Source organism: Cornus florida, unplaced genomic scaffold (assembly GCF_030987335.1).
Source record: "Cornus florida cultivar Cherokee Brave unplaced genomic scaffold, ASM3098733v1 CherokeeBrave_3.0.0_Hap2_Chr10, whole genome shotgun sequence".
Lineage (NCBI taxonomy): Eukaryota > Viridiplantae > Streptophyta > Magnoliopsida > Cornales > Cornaceae > Cornus > Cornus florida.
The window spans coordinates 20,836,167-20,854,982 of record NW_026775580.1 but is presented as its reverse complement, the minus strand read 5'-3'; the positions used below and the strand labels follow the sequence as shown (position 1 = coordinate 20,854,982).

At 36.0% G+C, this 18,816-nt stretch overlaps 1 protein-coding gene across 3 annotated transcripts; it reads left to right on the top strand.

Moving 5' to 3' along the window:
• Positions 1-1,619: 1,619 nt before the first annotated feature.
• On the top strand, positions 1,620-18,563 carry LOC132277061 (peroxisomal nicotinamide adenine dinucleotide carrier-like). Of its 3 annotated transcripts, none has more exons than XM_059778779.1 (12): positions 1,620-1,799; positions 1,902-2,012; positions 2,106-2,180; positions 4,870-4,950; positions 11,176-11,306; positions 11,739-11,793; positions 12,421-12,573; positions 13,156-13,224; positions 13,342-13,449; positions 13,759-13,827; positions 14,892-14,946; positions 18,423-18,563. In XM_059778779.1, exons 1-12 carry the CDS (start codon positions 1,701-1,703, stop codon positions 18,455-18,457), a joined length of 1,041 nt encoding a protein of 346 aa, XP_059634762.1. In that variant the 5' UTR covers positions 1,620-1,700; the 3' UTR covers positions 18,458-18,563. The 3 variants fall into 3 exon arrangements, with proteins under 3 accessions (XP_059634762.1, XP_059634760.1, XP_059634761.1); XM_059778777.1 differs by lacking the exon at positions 18,423-18,563 and adding an exon at positions 16,458-16,966 and having other exon boundaries at positions 1,623-1,799; XM_059778778.1 differs by lacking the exons at positions 4,870-4,950; positions 18,423-18,563 and adding an exon at positions 16,458-16,966 and having other exon boundaries at positions 1,626-1,799.
• The last annotated feature ends 253 nt before the right edge of the window (positions 18,564-18,816 follow it).

Genomic DNA, 18,816 nt, shown 5'->3' with positions numbered 1-18,816 from the left:
AAGTGTTGCCTCTGGAAGTCATCGTATTCACTTTGTGTCCTCTGTTGATCAATTAGCCAATGTTTTTACCAAAGGTCTTCCCAAGAAGCGTTTCTCACTCTTATGCTCCAAACTCATCTTATCCATGACGCCGAGTTTGCAGGGGAGTATTGAAGCCAAGATAACATAAAGTAATATTTGTTGGGAAGTCATGATGGTCTTTGCTAGAAAGTCATGCTGGTCTTTATTAAAGTATGATAAAGTGGGACATTCATTAATGAAGGCAACCATTTATTCTTCACGCATGCAGCTTTGGGTTTATAAGTCTGTAACTTTTTAATGGCTTGATAATTGTATAGATTTGCATCCTTTTACCTTCGGGATATGTATTGTATAAGAATTGTATATATATTGTAATGACGATGTAAAGGAAAATTATACTGTGAGTGAATTCATTTGTTTCACTTCTTATATATTTCATTCACCGTTATATAGAGAGTAAATAATGGTGATTGGTGATGGAAGCGTTTATAATACTAACATGGTGGGATAACTGGGTAAGGTGGTTGACGAAGATGATTTTGTGGTAGGTTATGCTGTGAAGAAAGAAGGAAGTAGAGAGAGTGATGGTACAAAATGTTGAAAGCGGCAATTGAGGGTTATTTTAGTCATTTTCAAAATATAACCTTGGGCTTTTTTGGGAGCGCGAATGGCACATCTCTAATTTTGTTTATATAATGTTAATTTTCGTATGTGTATATATATCTTGAAACAATATAATGCAAGAATGAAAAAAGTGCAACCTTTTTTAAATATATGGAAAATTAATATTAGAAAGAAAATAAATTTTACTTTTATTTGCAATTGTGTCAGATTTTCAATAATTTAATTTTTTAAAATATTTTTTTTGAGTACTATGATTCCACTTTGGCAAAGACATATCATAATTTGCCTAATGGATATATATTTTTTTAAAAAAATAATAAAATAAATCTCACAAGTTTTAACAAAATATGACTATAATGATTACAATAAAGAAGTACTTTAATAATTTATACAATGAGTAATTATTTAATAATTTATACAATGAGTAATTATTAAAAAAATTATTTATATTTAAAAATTTTAATACTTCTAAGACTTGCCATTGGGGCTTAATATATAATTTTAATTTCTTTAATTTATAAATTCCATCTTAAGAAAATGTCTGAGAATGATAGTAAAATGATTACTTTTGTAAGTTTTGGAGATTTATTTATTAGTACAGCGGGTTATGTGATCAAATTGGATAGTAAATGGGTGTTTAATGATTTTAACCATTAAAAGAGCATTTTGGTAGTACAATATTTTAAAAGTTGACTTTCTGTTACTATTTGACGGCAAATAAATGGAATGGGGGTAAAATGATACACTTTTGAAAAGTTATAGAATAAATATGATAATTTCTTTACTTAAGCGGGTAAAATGATAGTTTTCTAAAAATATAGGGGATTTTATGATTTGAACCCCCAAACAAATGTTAAAGTACATGCTAAACGTTATTTTGAGTTAAAACGAAGCTGGTAACCAAAAAGGGTACTAGTGTGAAAAAGAACAGAAAATATCTTAGACCATGGGAAAAGATAGATTCCGCGCGTCGCGGAATCTAATAATGTATTTGGAGGTTGAAGTTCTTTCTACAGTTATTTCTACACAGAGACACACAGTATCCATAATTCCTTATGGCCAAAGCCGAAGGCATGTCAAACGCCGTCTTGAATGGCCTCGCCGGAGCTAGTGGAGGTATCATTGCTCAGATCATCACTTACCCACTCCAAACGGTACATACATACCATGCATCATCTATATATATTTTATTTACACAAGTGACACACACTCACTGTAACTATTTATCCAATTAGCGGGTTGAGTTTGGTTTGTAGGTGAATACGCGGCAACAAACAGAGAGAATTGCGAAGAAAGCTAGGGTTTTGATTCCTCCCGATCGTAGTCGTGCTACCACTGCAGGCGGTACGATTGTGCAAATCCTTCAGGTCAGTCTTCGATTCTTCTCTTCTTTCTTTTGTTCTGACCTTCCCGGCTTGGATTGTCATTGGCTTGAAAATTTTCACTATTCTGGTTATCAGGTGATAAGAAGTGAAGGGTTGGGAGGACTTTACAGTGGCTTGAGGCCTTCTCTGTTTGGAACTGCTGCTTCAATGGTTCGTTTTAAAATTTTAATCCAATACTCATTTTCTAGGGATTTGGTGAATTTTGATCAAATTCCAATTAAGTACATTATTAATCATTTAAGTCACTGTTTTCTGATGATATACTTGCATGACTAATTTTGAATTCGTTTGAAGTCAAGCTATGTGCAATTAGGTTAAGCAGAAAATTTGGATCGATCAAACTTGTTTGATAACTCAATTCAACCTTTTATTCTGAACTATTTTAAGGGCTTATTCAATTAGGAGGGTTTGATAAGACAATTTAATTGTCATTGAAAATGGTCTTATCACTGAATGCTCATTGCTGCAAATTCAAAAAAGTATAAAAAAATATTTATTTTTTAATAACCACTTAAAAACTTTAGTACTTAAAATTCAGCTCTTAGAATTTTTAGTACTTATATTTCAGCGTAGTCCAGAGTCTAGAGAGCTATGCAATCAATCGGTCACCATTGGAATTTGTTTGGATCCATTAAAGTTGCCTAGGATTTGATCGGTGGTGGGCTTCGAGAGTCGTGAAGTGTTAAGCATATATGATACCACGATTTATAATTTTATAGAATGACTTACCATAATAGCAGAGATTTGACTATGCATATGTTAGCATATATGATAGCCACGATTTATGGAATGACTTACCATAATAGTAGAGAATTAACTATGTTATAGAATATGCTTTAGAATAGATTGTGATTTGATTTAGATTGATAGTTTCCTTTCTTGTAATATGAGCATGTGCTCTTTTTTATCTATAAATATTAGAGCTGTGAATGAGTAATTCATCTCATTCAAGCCTTTACGCAATTCTCTCCTTTCTCCTTTATTTTTATTTTTATTTTTATTTCTAATTGGTATCAGAGACAACACCTTTCCACACCTTTCAGCAGCCTCGTTACTTGTGCGACAGCCACCTTAGGCTATCGTGTGACGTTGCCTACATATGTTTTTCTATGTTGCTGTTTTGTGATCGAAAACAGGTATTTTTAAGTTTTATAATTTCTTTTTTACTCTTTTAGGGTTGGGTAAATTGGAATAGTTGGTCTCCAACACCTAGAAGGGCTTGGGTAAAAAAAAAAATAGTCTACAAAGAGGTTCCGGATATTAAGAAGGAGGCTGTCTGGCTATATGTAAGCGGGCAGCGCTCCTTAAAAAAAGTATGTATTTTGATTTTTCGAGAATGGTTTGAGGAGACATTGTTATTGTTTATGGTCTAAGGAGACCCTTTGTTTTTTTAACAGAATTTGTGGTGTTTTTGGAGTTTTTTACTGTCGTGTGATAGATTATGGCAGATTCAAGGTCCTCGACTGTTAATTCTCTTGGCTTAAGTTCTGTTGGTGGTGGTACCATTTTTCCCACCAACTCATCAGAAAATCCAGGACTTCAAATCACCACAGTGAAGTTGGATGGTTCCAACTATTTGATTTGGGCACAGTCTGTCAACATGTTCATTGTTAGCAAAGGTAAGATTGGCTATGTTACTGGTTTTGAGAAAGAACTAGCTGAGTCAGAGAAGACATATCAACATTGGTTTGCAGATAACGCTATAGTTATGTCTTGGCTAGTCAATTTGATGCAACCAAGCATAGCTGTTGGCTCTATGTTTATGAAGACTGCTAAGGAGATTTGGGATTCAGTTCAACGCACTTATTGTCAGAGGCAGAATAATGCACGAATTTTCCAGCTGGGGCGAGATATCACCGGGATTTCTCAGGGTGACTTGACAGTTTCAGGTTAAATCGCCAAACTTCGTGCTATTTGGGAGGAGATGTCATATTATGATTCTTTCCACTCTTGAAAGGATCCAGATGATGCAATTTTATATGCAGGGATTGTGAAGAAGAATCGAGTGTTTCAGTTTCTTACCGGGTTGAACGACGAGTTTAAGTATGATCGTGTTCATTTATTGGGCTTATCTTCATTCCCTGCTCTTAAGGATGCATACTCCTATGTGTTGTCAGATAAGAGCCGTCAAACTCATCCATTAGGTGTTGATTCTATTGATTGTTCTACTATGGCAGTTCGGGTTCCCAACCTTTTAGGAACTACACCATCCCAGTTAGTTCAGAGTTCTACCACCGGTCCTCCTCTGGGACGACAATGCGGACGGTGTGACCATTGTGGAAAAATTGGTCACATCAAATCTCGTTGTTATGCTCTACATGAACGCCCACCGCAATAGAAACAACAGCCTCGATCTTCTGCACATTCTGTTACACAACCAATCTTGTTGTCAACTCTTGACAACTCTGCCTCTATATCTTCTACCACAGTTACCTTGACTCAAGTTGATTTGGACAAGTTTAAGCAATTCTTCAACCAAATGGAGGCATCATCTCAGCCAACCTCCACTTATACCCACTCAGGTACTATTGCGTCTGCACATAGTGTATCTACATCTTAGACACCATGGATCATTGATTCTGGTGCTTCAAACAATTTAACTGGTATGTCCTCACTCTTCTAATCTTATAATATCTGCTCTGGCTATCGCAAGGTCTGCCTTGCGGATGGCTCTCCATCTTCCATTGCTAGGAAGGGTCACATATCAGTTACTCCTTCATTAACTTTGTCAGATACACTTCATGTTCCAAAGTTGACTACAAATCTTATTTCTGTTAGTAGCGTTACCAAACAATTAAATTGTAGTGTAACGTTCTATCCCTCTCATTGTATTTTTCAGGATCTGGTGTCGAAACGGACAATTGGCAGTGGGCATGAAGTGGACGGTTTATACTTGTTGGATGCTCCTTTGTCACCTCAGGCACATTTTGTCTCATTTTCTAATATTGTTTCATCTAATAAAGCCCAGCTTATACGTTAACACATGCGTTTAGGACATATTTCTTTCAGTTATTTAAAACATTTATTTCCCTCCTTATTTTGTAACGTGGCAGTGTCAGATTTATCCTGTGAGACATGTCATATGGCTAAACATGTTCGTTCCAATTATCCTGCTAGTAGTAATAAATCTACTTTAACACCTTTTGATCTTGTTCATTCAGATGTGTGGGGTCCTTACCCAGTTACTTCTATTCTTGGATTTTGATATTTTGTGTTGTTCATTGATGATCATAGTCGTGTTACATGGGTTTATCTTATGAAAACTAAAAATGAGGTATACACCATTTTTAAAAATTTTATGGCAATGGTTCAGACTCAATATGGTCGTACCATTAAAAAATTCAGATTGATGATCATAGTCGTGTTACATGGGTTTATCTTATGAAAACTAAAAATGAGGTATACACCATTTTTAAAAATTTTATGGCAATGGTTCAGACTTAATATGGTCGTACCATTAAAAAATTCAGATCTGACTAGGGTACGAAGTACACTTATGGGGAGGTACAACGGTTATGTATAGAATTTGGGATTGAGCATCAGATGGCTAATGTTAAAACTCCTCAAATGGTCGTTCTGAGAGAAAGAATCGCCACATCCTTGAGTTAGCCAGAGCAATTTGCATTGGCATGAATGTTCCCCAGTTATTTTGGGGAGATGTAGTTCTTACAGTTGTTTACATCATTAATAGGACTCCTTCTAGGGTTCTTAACTTTGCAGCCCCACTCTCAATCTTACATCCCAATTCATTTTTTTTTTTTTTATTCCTCCGCGAGTCTTCGGGTGTGTGTGCTTTGTTCAGCAGTTGGGGCAGACTCGTACAAAGCTTGACCCCAAGGCTTTGAAGTGTGTGTTTTTGGGCTATTCTCACTCTTAAAAAGGTTATAGGTATTACCATCCTCCCAGTCGTCGGCAGTTTATATCCATGGATGTTTCTTTCTTTGAGTATACACCATACTATAGTGGTTAAGTTGGTTCTCAAAGTGAATGGTTCCCATTGAATATAATGGATGATCACCTTATTCCATCTTCAACTTCTTTACCGTAACCTATTTCGTCTTCTATGATTCCTCCTCATGATACCCCTCCAGCAGGGGAAATTGTTCCTTTTTCATAGGTTTATAGTCGAAGACAACAGGTACAAGCTTCTACTCCCACGATCGACTGCCCTATTCCTTCGGCACCAGCTCCGCCTTCTCAAGCTATTGTTTCGCTTGATGATCGCCCCATTGCTCTTCGAAAGGGTAAACGTTCTTGTACATATCCTATTTCTAATTTTGTTTTTGATTATGCTCTCTCGCCCTCCTATTGGAGTTATCTTGTTTCTGTTGCCTCGGTTCCTCTTCCTTCTAGTGTTGCAGATGCACTAGCATAACCTTAATGGCGTAATGCTATGACAGAAGAACTACAAGCACTTGAGAAAAATCAGACATGGGACATGGTTCCTCTTCCTATTGGACGAAAGGCTGTGGGTTGTCGTTGGGTGTTTACAATTAAGCATAATCCAGATGGGTCAGTTGCTCGTTACAAGGCCCAGTTGGTTGCCAAGGGTTATGCTCAGACTTATGGCATAGATTATCAGGAGACTTTTGCCCCTGTTACCAAGATGAATACCATCCGTGTATTACTTTCCGTTGTTGCAATTCGATCTTAGCCTCTATTTCAGTTAGATGTCAAGAATGCCTTTCTCAATGGTGATTTTCAGGAGCTGTACATGGTTCCTCCTCCAGGCTTTCGTTCTCCTGCTCATTCTGGTATGGTATGTCGTCTTCATCGTTCTCTGTATGGCCTCAAGCAGTCTCCTAGAGCTTGGTTTGATCACTCTGGCACTGCCATCCTCAAGTTTGGTTTCCATCAAAGTGCAGCTGATCATACCTTGTTTTTACGTCATTCAGGCGGTAAAACAATTGCTCTCATTGTGTATGCCGATGATATTGTTCTTACCGGCGATGATACTACCGGAATTGCTAAGGTTAAAAGCTATCTTGGCCGTCAGTTTGAGATTAAGGATCTTGGTCCCCTATGATACTTCTTGGGCATTGAGGTGGATCGCTCCAAGGCTGTCATTTTCATCTCTCAACGCAAGTATGTTCTTGACTTGCTTTCTGCTTCTGGTCAGCTTGGCGCTCGTCCTGCTGATACTCCGATTAAGCAGAATCATCGGTTGATTGATTCTGAGGGGGAGTTGTTGTCTAATGTTGGTCAGTATCGACAACTTGTGGGGAAGCTCATCTATTTATCCATGACTCGACCTAACATTGCTTATGCCATGAGCGTCGTGAGTCAATTCATGCACTCTCCTCGTGCCCCTCACCTTGATGCAGCTATTCGGATCCTTCGCTACTTAAAAGGGTCTCCAGGCCGTGGTGTTTTGTTTGCCAATCATGGTCACTTACATGTTGAGGCTTGGACAGATGCTGATTATGCAGGATCAATTTCAAATAGGAGGTCAACTTCGGGTTATTGTACTACTATTGGTGGTAACTTGGTTACTTGGCGTAGTAAGAAGTAGAATGTTGTCTCTCGAATCTTGTGCAGAGGTAGAGTATAGGGCTATGGCTCTTGGGGTATATGAGTTGCTATGGCTGAAAACCTTGATGACAGACTTGTGCCTTCCAGTGTCGCTTCCATTCTCACTCTATTGTGACAACAAGTCTGCCATTAGCATAGCAGCAAATCCCGTTCAGCATAACAGGATTAAGCATATAGAGGTGGACTGTCACTTCATTCAAGAGAAGATCATCTCTGGTCAAATTTACACTCCATTTGCCACAAGCTCTCAGCAGCTTGCAGACATTCTTACAAAGGGCGTCAGCAAGATTGTGTTTAAGAATGTATTGTCCAAGTTGGGCGTTTCAGATATCCACGCACCAACTTAAGGGGGAGTGTTAGCATATATGATACCATAATTTATAGAATGACTTACCATAATAGCTGAGATTTGACTATGCATATGTTAGCATATATGATAGCCACGATTTATGAAATGACTTACCATAATAGCAGACAGTTAACTATGCTATAGAATACGCTTTAGAATAGGTTGTGATTTGATTTAGATTTGATTTAGTTTCCTTTCTTGTAGTATGAGCATGTGTTCTTTTTTATCTATAAATACTAGAGCTGTGAATGAGTAATTCATCTCATTCAAGCCTTTACGCAATTCTCTCCTTTCTCTTCTTTTTATATTTCTACTTTAAGACACACACTTTCAAGTCAGAAAAGGTTTCTCAACCTTCCAAAACTCTCCCAAAACATTTTTAATCAATCACTGATCACTTCAAACACTATAAAAGATGTCTAAGGAGGTTCTCTAAAAATAAAATAACATAAGCGATGCAACTACACAAATGTCAAGAGATTGAGAGTTTTGTTTTTCGATCACAACTGATTTCGCATAGAAAATCCTATATATTTTGTAATTGAGTTCAAAACAAAGAGTCTCGTTGAATAATTGAATATTGATCAACTTCAACATTTATACACCAAACGACACTTGGAGTTTGGACGGCTAGTAAAACAGATGAAGCATAGAGAGAAGAGGAAAACACTTGAGGAACAAATTAGTAGATCTGACACAAAAGAGTCCGAAGATGAACATCTAGTGTGTGTCTGGTATGAGGTAACTAGGTAATTCTAGGTAAAGCCTAAAACCTAGTGTTGTAATTCTTCTCCATAGTTGATTTGATTTGCCTGAACTAAGTCTATTGGTTTTTCCCTTTTCATGGTTTAACACATAAATCTTTGTCTTTGATTTACTTTGCTCTATTGTTTTGTGGTTCAAATTGAATGATGATATACATCAGCATGAAGAAATTTTTTTAATAGTAAGTACACTCGCATAAGCATGACCCCACTGGGGCTTCAAACCCTGATCTCCCATTTGGGAATATGGAAGACATACCACTTAAGCCATGGGTTTGATGATGAGCATGAATAATTAATTAATTGAAATTAGTTAAAACAGATATAAGGTAAGAGTATTAAATTGTGTACAAGACCTATTCACCTCCTTTGCGTACTTTGGCGTATCAGAGCCATGTGCAAAGGTCCTTTCCCTCGATTGGTATCAGAACCTTGGGCAAAGAGCCTCCTCAGTTGATATCAGAGCACATTAATTGTAGATTTTTCAAACCAGAAGCTTTCTTCCAACATATTTATCCCATGAAACCATAAAAACATCCTTGAGGAAAGGTAATATAGAAACGAAACGGATGTTGAGAAGGTTCAACATGAAACATCTTAAAAGTTGAAATGACCGTCCTTCATTAGAACTGAGGTGCAGCAAGAAAAACAAGAACTGATACTTACCTTAGTCCAAATTTCATGACTGCCTTCTTAATGGAGGACTCAAACATATTGAAAAGCAATGAATCTTTAGATGCAACCTTGTTGAATAAAGATACCAATAATTAGTTAGAGTTTATAATGGCATAGAGTAGAAATACAATATAGAAGAAAGAGAAGAGAAATATGTAAAAGGTTTGAATGAGATTTATAATATGTAAAGGCTTGAATAATATCAATTACTCATTCACAGCTCTAGTATTTATAGATAAAATAATAGCACATGCTCATATTACAAGAAAAAAAACTAAATCAAATCTCTACTAATATGGTAAGTCATTCCATAAATCATGGCTATCATATATGCTAACATATGCATAATCAAATCTATGCTAATATGGTAAGTCATTCCATAAATCGTGGCTATCATATATGCTAACACTCCCCCTCAAGTCCCCCTCAAGTTGGTGCGTCGATATCTGAAATGCCCAACTTGGACAAGGCATCTTCAAACACGGTCTTGCTAGCACCCTTCTTCAGAATCTACAAGTTGCAGAGTGCAAATCTGACTAGATTAAAAATGTTGATCAACAACCAAAAATGTCTCCTCAGATCGTAAACAACCAATCACGTCTCCTCAGACTATAAACAACCAATCACGTCTCCTCAAACTGTAAACAACCAACTATGTCTCCTCAGACCATTTTCCTTCATACACATATTTAAAAAATGTAGATAGAAGAATCAACAATGTCTCCTCAGACCATTCTCCTTTATACATATGTTTAAACAATGTAGATGAAAGAATCAACAATGTCTCCTCAGACCATTTCTGAATAGGTGGTGTCAAACTCGCAACACCCTCATTGAGGTCGGACCACCCTGCCTACCCGACACCTCCCAGATGAGCGATCTCACCTTAGACCATTCCCGAATGGGTGGTGGCGAACTCGCAATGCCCTCATTGCAGTCAGACCACCCTTGCTCTAATACCAAGTAGAAATACAATATGGAAGAAAGAGAAGAGAAATATGTAAAAAGTTTGAATGAGATTTATATTATGTAAAGGCTTGAATGATATCAATCACTCATTTACAGCTCTAATATTTATAGATAAAATAAAAGCACATGTTCATATTACAAGAAAAGAAACTAAATCAAGTCTCTGCTAATATGGTAAGTCATTCCATAATCATGGCTATCATAAATGCTAACATATGCATAATCAAATCTATGCTAATATGGTAAGTCATTCCATAAATCGTGGCTATCATATATGCTAACACATATCATACCTGATGTGAGACCTTTTGCAAAGTAAGGATATATTATGGGTAGCTTGGTTCCAAAATAATCACACACAACTCCATTTGAAAGGAGGTGTGAATTGAAAACTCCATTCGCTCTTTGATTTCTTTGCTGTTTTTGGCTTTCAGCATCATTAGTCATTGACATCAGCATTGCATGGTTAGAGTAAAATGGTATTACAAAAGCATTGTAAAATAAGAGCAGTAACAGTCAGTGATGGTCAGGTGCCAAAATATTTGTAGTCTTAATTTTTCTTATATTTATATTTTTATATAAAAATTGTATATATACAAATAGAAAAATTGTATATATGTATATTTGAGGCATGTGAACACTGTGTGTGATTACCTCATTGCCAACTGTGGTTTGTGGTTGTTTAGGTCTTTAATGTGGAGCTTATATTTTACACTGAAATGCCTTGAATATGAGCATCATGATCAATACTTGTTCCTTTATTAGCACCTTCAAACATTTCCTTTAAAAGATTGATGTATAATATTTGTTCAAGAACTTTTCCTACGATCTGATACTGTCCTTGTAATGCTACCAGGGCATTTATTATTATTTTTATCAGGTCTTCAAAAACAAGGCTGAGGCAATTGCGGTTGCCCGTAGAAAAAAAGGACGTGGAGATGGTACTGTTGGCATATTTTCTTGGCTTCTTGTGGCTGCTATTGCCGGGTAAACATCCATCTATATATCACCAAAAGAAAAATAGCTCTCAATAGTGTTTTAGTATCATCTTAATTTTGTATTGCGGTAAGGATATTGTGTGAAAGCTCTGTTGAGATTCATCGTAACAATATGTCTAGCATCATATTTTTCATATGTTGTTTTGCTGAGATTTTAGTGATTTGGTGCCAAGTGCAATGGTCAAATCAGTTGACAAGCATAAGAGGCGGGTTCAAAGTCCAAGAGCAGCCACTTTGTGAAAAATTAATGCCAAAGGCAGGCTGTCTCTAGTCTGTCCTTTCGAACATCCTGCTTTAACAGGACCAACACGGATAAGGGACCAACAATGGACAAGGCTGAATATACTCATGATGTCATTTCAGTTTTGAAGAATAATTTTTGCTTTAATCGTTATCTTAACCCAAATCCCTTCTACTGCAGGTCCGTCAACGTATTGCTTACAAATCCAATATGGGTTCTTGTGACTCGTATGCAGGTGACCCTAGATTTGCGCACTTTTATAGTTTATGAGTTCCTGCAAAATGGGAAATTTTTAATTGGCTGTCCAAAGTGGACTTTAGTGTACTTTGAGTCGCTTGTGCTGTTTAAAGACTTTTTCTGCATAAGCAGGAGTTCATTGTCAATGATGCTGACAACAGTTGTTCATATTTACTAATTATTCACTGGTTAAGACATCAATCAAGAATAACACCTGTATGGTCCTGAGAGAACTCCACTCTTATTCTTGCTGGGAAACAAATAATTACAAGATGTTTGTTACTTTGACCCCTGATCACCCTGTCATTAGGGAACTTCAAGTTTCCAAATTGATCCTTTGCTTCTTATAATTTTTTTTTGTGTAAGTGCTTCTTATAAACTTGCTATATGCAATGTATCACATATGTACTTAAATGTAATAGATATGGTATGGATGCATTCTGATTTTACCATTACTAAACAATTGTTTGCTATACAATTCCTTTATAGAAACAAAATTATGTAGAAGTGAGCATAAACTTTACATGTTTTAATATGGATTGTAGGATGACTTTGTTGAATGTCATCTCTTTGCTATTAAATGCATTGAGGATTCAATTTCTGACATTTTACTTTTGATATCCAGACACATACTCAAGCAGAAAGAAAAATTATGGAGGCAAAAAGGGAGGCTCTATTAAGGGAAGCTTCTGAAAACAGTTTGATGGAATCTACTTTGCAAGACAAATTGGATGAACTTGATTCAACAAAGCCTCATCCCTATGGAACATTGCATGCGGTTGGTATTATTGGCTATTACTTTTTTGTTCATCACTAGAACATTTGTATTGTTGTTATGTTCTTTTTATCCCTGTTAATTAAGCACAATTTGTTTAGGTTATTTTCTCTTTAATGCCCCAGCTTTACAATACTTCCAATTTTATTTTTACCCTCAAAAAATGTTATCATGTCATTTGACTGTTGAAATCTAATAACTTTTACATTGAATTTTCAGTTATTCCCTATTGGTAGAATTTTAAAAAGCTTACTAGTTTTACTTTGAACTAATGCTATAACCACAGATGCACTTAACATGAAATTTTATGAAAATTAATTAATTAAGCACGTTTAAACAACATTCTAGTCCCAATGTCTTAAGGTATTTGTGATTATTGTTGGGGATTTTGTGTTAACATTTTAGGCTTGGCATCAAAGAAACCTTAATAACTACTGAACTTGATTATGTTATTTACATCCATGCCTTGCTTGGAAGGTCTCAAGATGATTTAATGTAATTTTTCTGTGGCTGTTTACTTATTTTTCTTCTTTAAATACTCTTACTTCCCACATTCTTGGCTGTGCATTTGTATATCATTTGTAGGCACGCGAAGTTTATAAAGAAGCAGGAATTACTGGATTCTGGAAAGGCATCATCCCAACACTTATCATGGTACTTTATTTATTTATTTATTTTGTAGTAGAAAAGAAAAGAGAAAAAGGGAAAGGATTGAACTTTTAGGTGTAATCTTATGTTACTGCTAGAATTTATAGAAATTGATATATGCAGGTGTGCAATCCATCCATCCAGTTCATGATTTACGAGACCTCGTTAAAGCATCTGAGAGTTAAACGTGCTACAATCAAACAGGGAATGAAAGATGTAACTGCTACTGAGGTAAACCCCTGTTAAGATGGTAGCTTGGAAAGAACACTAACTGTTTGGTCATTTATATATAAAAATAGTTCTTTACTAGTAATTGAGCGCTCACGATTTATTTCATACCAGGTCTTCGATGGAAATGATGGTTAAAAAGTTATGAAACAATGCATCTTGAACAAGGAATATTAAATGATTTTTATATTCAATAAATAGCAAGTTTACTCTTCATTTTTATCCAAATAGCTGGTAGCCCTGGTCATATTAGCATTCCTGTTAGAATTGGTAACGTCTTTTTCTAACTTTTTTGCTGTCTTGTTTCAAAAGGTTTTCTTATTAGGGGCACTGGCAAAACTGGGTGCGACTGTCTCAACATACCCCTTGTTAGTTGTTAAGGTAAACTCTTTGGTTTCATAAAAGCTTTGTATTTTTCTCTCTTCTTTTCCTTCTGCAATTAACACAATCTATATAATCAATTACATCATCCAAGGAACAATAGTGTGAGGGTGTGAGTTCGAGTCTAAGAGCAGCCACATTGTGCAAAATGGTGCCAAATGTTGGGCCGTCTATAAAATTCCCCTCCCCAGCACTGCAAGTGACCAAGACTGATGGTATATTACATTTTGAGACAATCCATGGCATAACCTGAAAATTATGTTTATACATTGGGGCATGTAGTGTTCCCTTGGTGCATGTGTATGAGTTTAGGTTGTCATTGACATGTATATGACATTTTGAGACAAATTTTACCCATTTACATCCTTATTTGTGCTCGTTAGCTGCTACATTGTCAAAGATTCATAGGAAATGCTGTCAATGACTTAGAAGTTAGAAGTCGTGACATGAGAAACTAAGCTGTGAAACAGTAGCAATATCATTTAAAACTAACAACTAGTATAAAGTTGAGTGCCATATTCTCATGAGTCCTTCAAATTAGTAAAGTCCTATTCTATAGATCAATCTTTATGTTGTTTCTAAAATTAATATTTTGATATGGCAAAGAAGCCCTTGTTTGCTTCACAGTCTTGTCCCCTTAACATACACACTTTGAAACTGAAGAAAATTATACCAGCATGAATTGTTTCAAATCTTTGTTCAAATCAGAAAAGAGACTGCCTCTCTTATTAAAAATTTAATCAACCATTGAGAAGAAAATTAGGATCTAGCTGGTATTGAAGAGGAGAGACGTGGATTCTTTGGCTTGGTATTTTACTATTTGATGCCCTTGATGTTGGAGCCATGGACTGGTTTTTCATTGTGCGCTTCATGCTGTAGTTTATTTGTATTGAATATCTCAAGACTGTAATATGGGTGATGAGCTTAATGTGTATTTCGGCTTTATGTACTGTACGTTACTGATTATGATAGTGTAGGTAATATATATATACACACACACATGTGCGCGCTATTTTTCTTGAAGTTACTTCTTAATTGTGTTAGTCTTTGTTATCTATATGCAGTCAAGGCTTCAAGCAAAACAGGAAATTGGTGGAAACACGTCATTAAGATATTCAGGTATTTTAGATATGTTCAAGCATATCATCATTTTCATTTCTTTAAGGTTTTACTATCATAAATATCATTTTTTCATCTTATATATTCCAATTATATATCTTGGCAATGTAGCAAAGGCACGAATGAAGGGTACAAACATAATACAGTATGGATGCATTTACATAGTTAAAAACTAAAAGAACAGAACATACAAACTAATATGGTTCATTTAATTTTACGTTGCTCTTGAAGGGTTTATTCCACATTTTATCCCTTTTTTTCTTGAAGGACATGATTGTCTATGCAATTATTCTGGTACTTGAAAGAGGACTAAGTTGGCATTTTGAAACATCGGAACGACAACATTAACACATTTTGTCTGTGTCAATAAGCCTGCTAACAGTAGCAAATCTGTCATTCACAACCAAGTCAAAAGCATGCCACTGTAATTTTAGAAACTAGGTGTAGTATGTGTAATTGTCAAAGCCTTAATAGAGGTCAATGAGGTATATACAAAAAATGGAAGACACATCATGTATTGGGGAGTCTCTCAGAAGTTTCAGCCAAATTCAAAATCATAGGACTTGTGTTCAATTATGGACACATCTTAGAAGAGAGATTCATTTTGAGTCTCTTACATGTATTACCACCCAACGGACTCTTTTTGGGGGTGTCTGTGCTACTTAATGGCATCATGATATATTTCTTGGCATAATTTATTTTACACTATGGCCCCTCACGGGAACCAGAATATCCGGGGCGATCCCAGTTCCGGCATATGTGCCCTTATTAATATGCCTACGCCTAGTGGCTGATCGTGCTTTCTATTATCATGAAAATGATTTTGATAATGACTTTTGTTGGCTTGATTGCATGAATCTGATTTCAAAAGAAATAATTTACAAGTTTAAGTTTTAAGAAAAATTAAGAAAGCTAGTTTCGTGACAGATAGTTAAAGAACACAGCCTGTTGTGTTTTCAAATGTTTCTCTAGGTTAATTCCTTTTGTTCTTAGATTCGGGCAGTTGTAGCTAGGTGCTTCGTCAATGTTTCAAGAGTGTGCTTATTTAAGAAAGAGTGTGCCAAGTCCACACCTCTGATAGGATTGATGTTATAAATACTAAAAAGCTAATTCTGATTAAGGAGTTATAAAATGGTGATGTATTTTGCACTCTCCTTTATTATTATTGGCTATATATATTTATTTTGGAGTTGTGTTCAAACTTTCGGATTCAAGGTGTAGAGGCAAGAGGAGAAGTTTTGAAGCTATAAGGCAAAGTTCAACAATTATTTGTGGCTCTTCTTCCCCTCACTTATTTGGTTTGATTCAATAAAGATAAATAAATTTCTACTCTTTGAAATCCATGCAAAATAAGTTTCATAATATAGGTTCTTTATCTAAAAGATTATGCATTGCGGTTAAAGGTTAAATGTTAAAGGCACGTAGTATTTATTGTGTTCTCTTCATTGAAAGAACAGATGATATCTTCTCTTAAGAGTCTCAAAAAGTACGGTTCGTTCTTTGCAAAACAGGTACTCTTGATGCAATTTTTAAGATGATCCGGTATGAAGGATTGCGTAGCTTTTACAAAGGGATGAGCACAAAGATAGTACAGAGTGTTTTTGCAGCTTCTGTACTTTTCATGGTTAAAGAGGAGTTTGTCAAAGCTTATTTGGTTTTAGCAGATAAGAGCCAGAAATTTCTTTTGAATGTGGTGAAATGATCTCTGAAAAATGTATCGAGAGTTTTTGTAAAAAGCTGCTATAGAAATTTGCTCTTCATAGTAAATGATGATGTGATGCCCATATTATGTGGTGACTTTATGTTGAAAAGGAAAGATTTGGTAGTAATATTACCAAATATTATTAACTGTAAATATAATATTTGGAGGATATTTGCTGTAAATAGAATATTGGTCAAATGCTATAAATTAGGAAATTATTAATTAGGTCAACTAGTTATGTGCGTGTATTCTCTCCTATAAAGAGAATCCGTGTAAACTTATGAATTGTGTGCTAATACAGAGAAAAAGTTTATTTCATATTTCTTTCCTTTCAAGTTTATGGTATCAGAGCCACCCTTAAAAAAAATAAAAATAAAAAAATCCTAATTTTCTTTTCTACACAATTTCTTCGCTGATCAGCCATGTCTGATGTTTCCTCTATGTGAACCTCGCCTATCACAACCCAGTCAACCAATTTGACAACTCAAGCCCCAAGTACCGATTTTCATTCGGTTCAAATCACCAATATTTGCCTTAGTGGTGACAATTATTTATGGTGGTCCTAGTCCATTCGGATGTACATTAGAGGGCGGGGAAAAATCGGGTACCTGACGGGAGACAAGAAGGCACCAGTATTGGAGGACCCAACGTATGTGACCTGGGATGCAAAAAATTCAATGGTGATGACATAGCTTGTGAACTCCATGGACAAGGATATTAGCTCCAACTGTATGTGCTATTCTACGGCCAAGGAGCTCTGGGAACACGTGAATCTGATGTACTCTGATTTGGAAATCAGTCTTAGATCTACGAATTGACTCTAAAACTTGGTGAGATTCGGCAGGGAGAAGACTCGATCACCAAGTATTTCAATTCATTGAAGTGCTTTTGGCAGGACATGGATCTGTTCAATGATTATGAATGGAAATCCACTGAAGATGCCAATCACTACAAACGGACTGTGGAGGCTCATCGCATTTACAAATTCCTTGCTGGGCTCATCGTGGAATTTGATGAAGTACGAGGACGGATCATTGGCAGGACTCCACTTCCTCCAATTGGTGAAGTGTTTGCTGAGGTTCGAAGAGAAGAGAGCCGCAGACATGTAATGTTGGGGAAGAAGACTACCAGCGGACCTGTTAAGAGTTCTGCCCTTATTGTTGCAGAGACTGCTGCTAATAAAATCGTTAAATTTTAGCGAAAAACTGAAGAGAAGCCACGGGTCTGGTGCGACTTCTGCAACAAATCGCGCCATACTTAGGAGAACTGCTAGAAAATGCACGAAAAACCAACGAATTGGAAGAGTAGCAAGCCTGGTGACAGAAATAGGCATGTGGTTCCTACTGCTAATGAAGCTGAGACAAGTCCCTTAAGCAAGGAGTAGATGGATCACCTTCTGAAGCTGCTGAAATGTAATTCTTCATCTGGTATTCCTAGTGTTTCTCTTGCACAAATAAGTAGTGCACTTAATGCTCTTTCTTGTTGTTTAAATTATACTCCATGGATTATCGATTCTGGAGCCTCTGATCATATGACCAGCCTTTCCAATCTTTTTAGCACTTACTCACCATGTTCTGGCCTTGAAAAAATTAGAATTGCAGATGGTAATTTCTCACCTATTGCAGGAAAAGGTTTGATAAAAGTATCCGATAATATAGATCTTAAATCTGTTCTCCATGTCCCTAAACTAGCCTGTAACCTTTTGTCTGTGAGTAAACTAACCAAATAATCTAATTGTCGTGTAATTTTCTATGATTGTTACTATGAATTTCAGGACTAGAGCTCGAGGAAGAAGATTGGCAGTGCTAAGATAATAGATGGACTTTACTACTTTGATGGGGACTTCTCCGGTAATAAAAAGGCTCAGGGCCTTAGTAGTGTTAGTTCTAACTCTGTTTATGAACAAATAATGTTTTGGCATTTAAGACTAGGACAACCTACCTTTCCATATCTTAAACATTTGTTTCCTACTTTATTTAAAGGTTTGGATTGTTCATCATTCTATTGTGAAAGTTGTTGTTTATCTAAGAGTCATCATACTACTTATTTGCCAAAACCTTATACTTCTTTAAAACCATTTTATTTAATACATAGTGATGTTTGGAAGAGTCACTACTATCTCTAGGAAAAAATGGTTTGTTACTTTTATAGATGATCATACCCGTTTA

Coding starts and splice junctions, on each gene's coding strand:
- LOC132277061 (XM_059778777.1), top strand. CDS start 1,701: ATGGCCAAAGCCGAAGGCATGTCAAACGCCGTCTTGAATGGCCTCGCC. Junction 2,013..2,105: donor CGATTGTGCAAATCCTTCAG/GTCAGTCTTCGA, acceptor TCTGGTTATCAG/GTGATAAGAAGTGAAGGGTT. Junction 4,951..11,175: donor ATGCTCCTTTGTCACCTCAG/GCACATTTTGTC, acceptor TAATGCTACCAG/GGCATTTATTATTATTTTTA.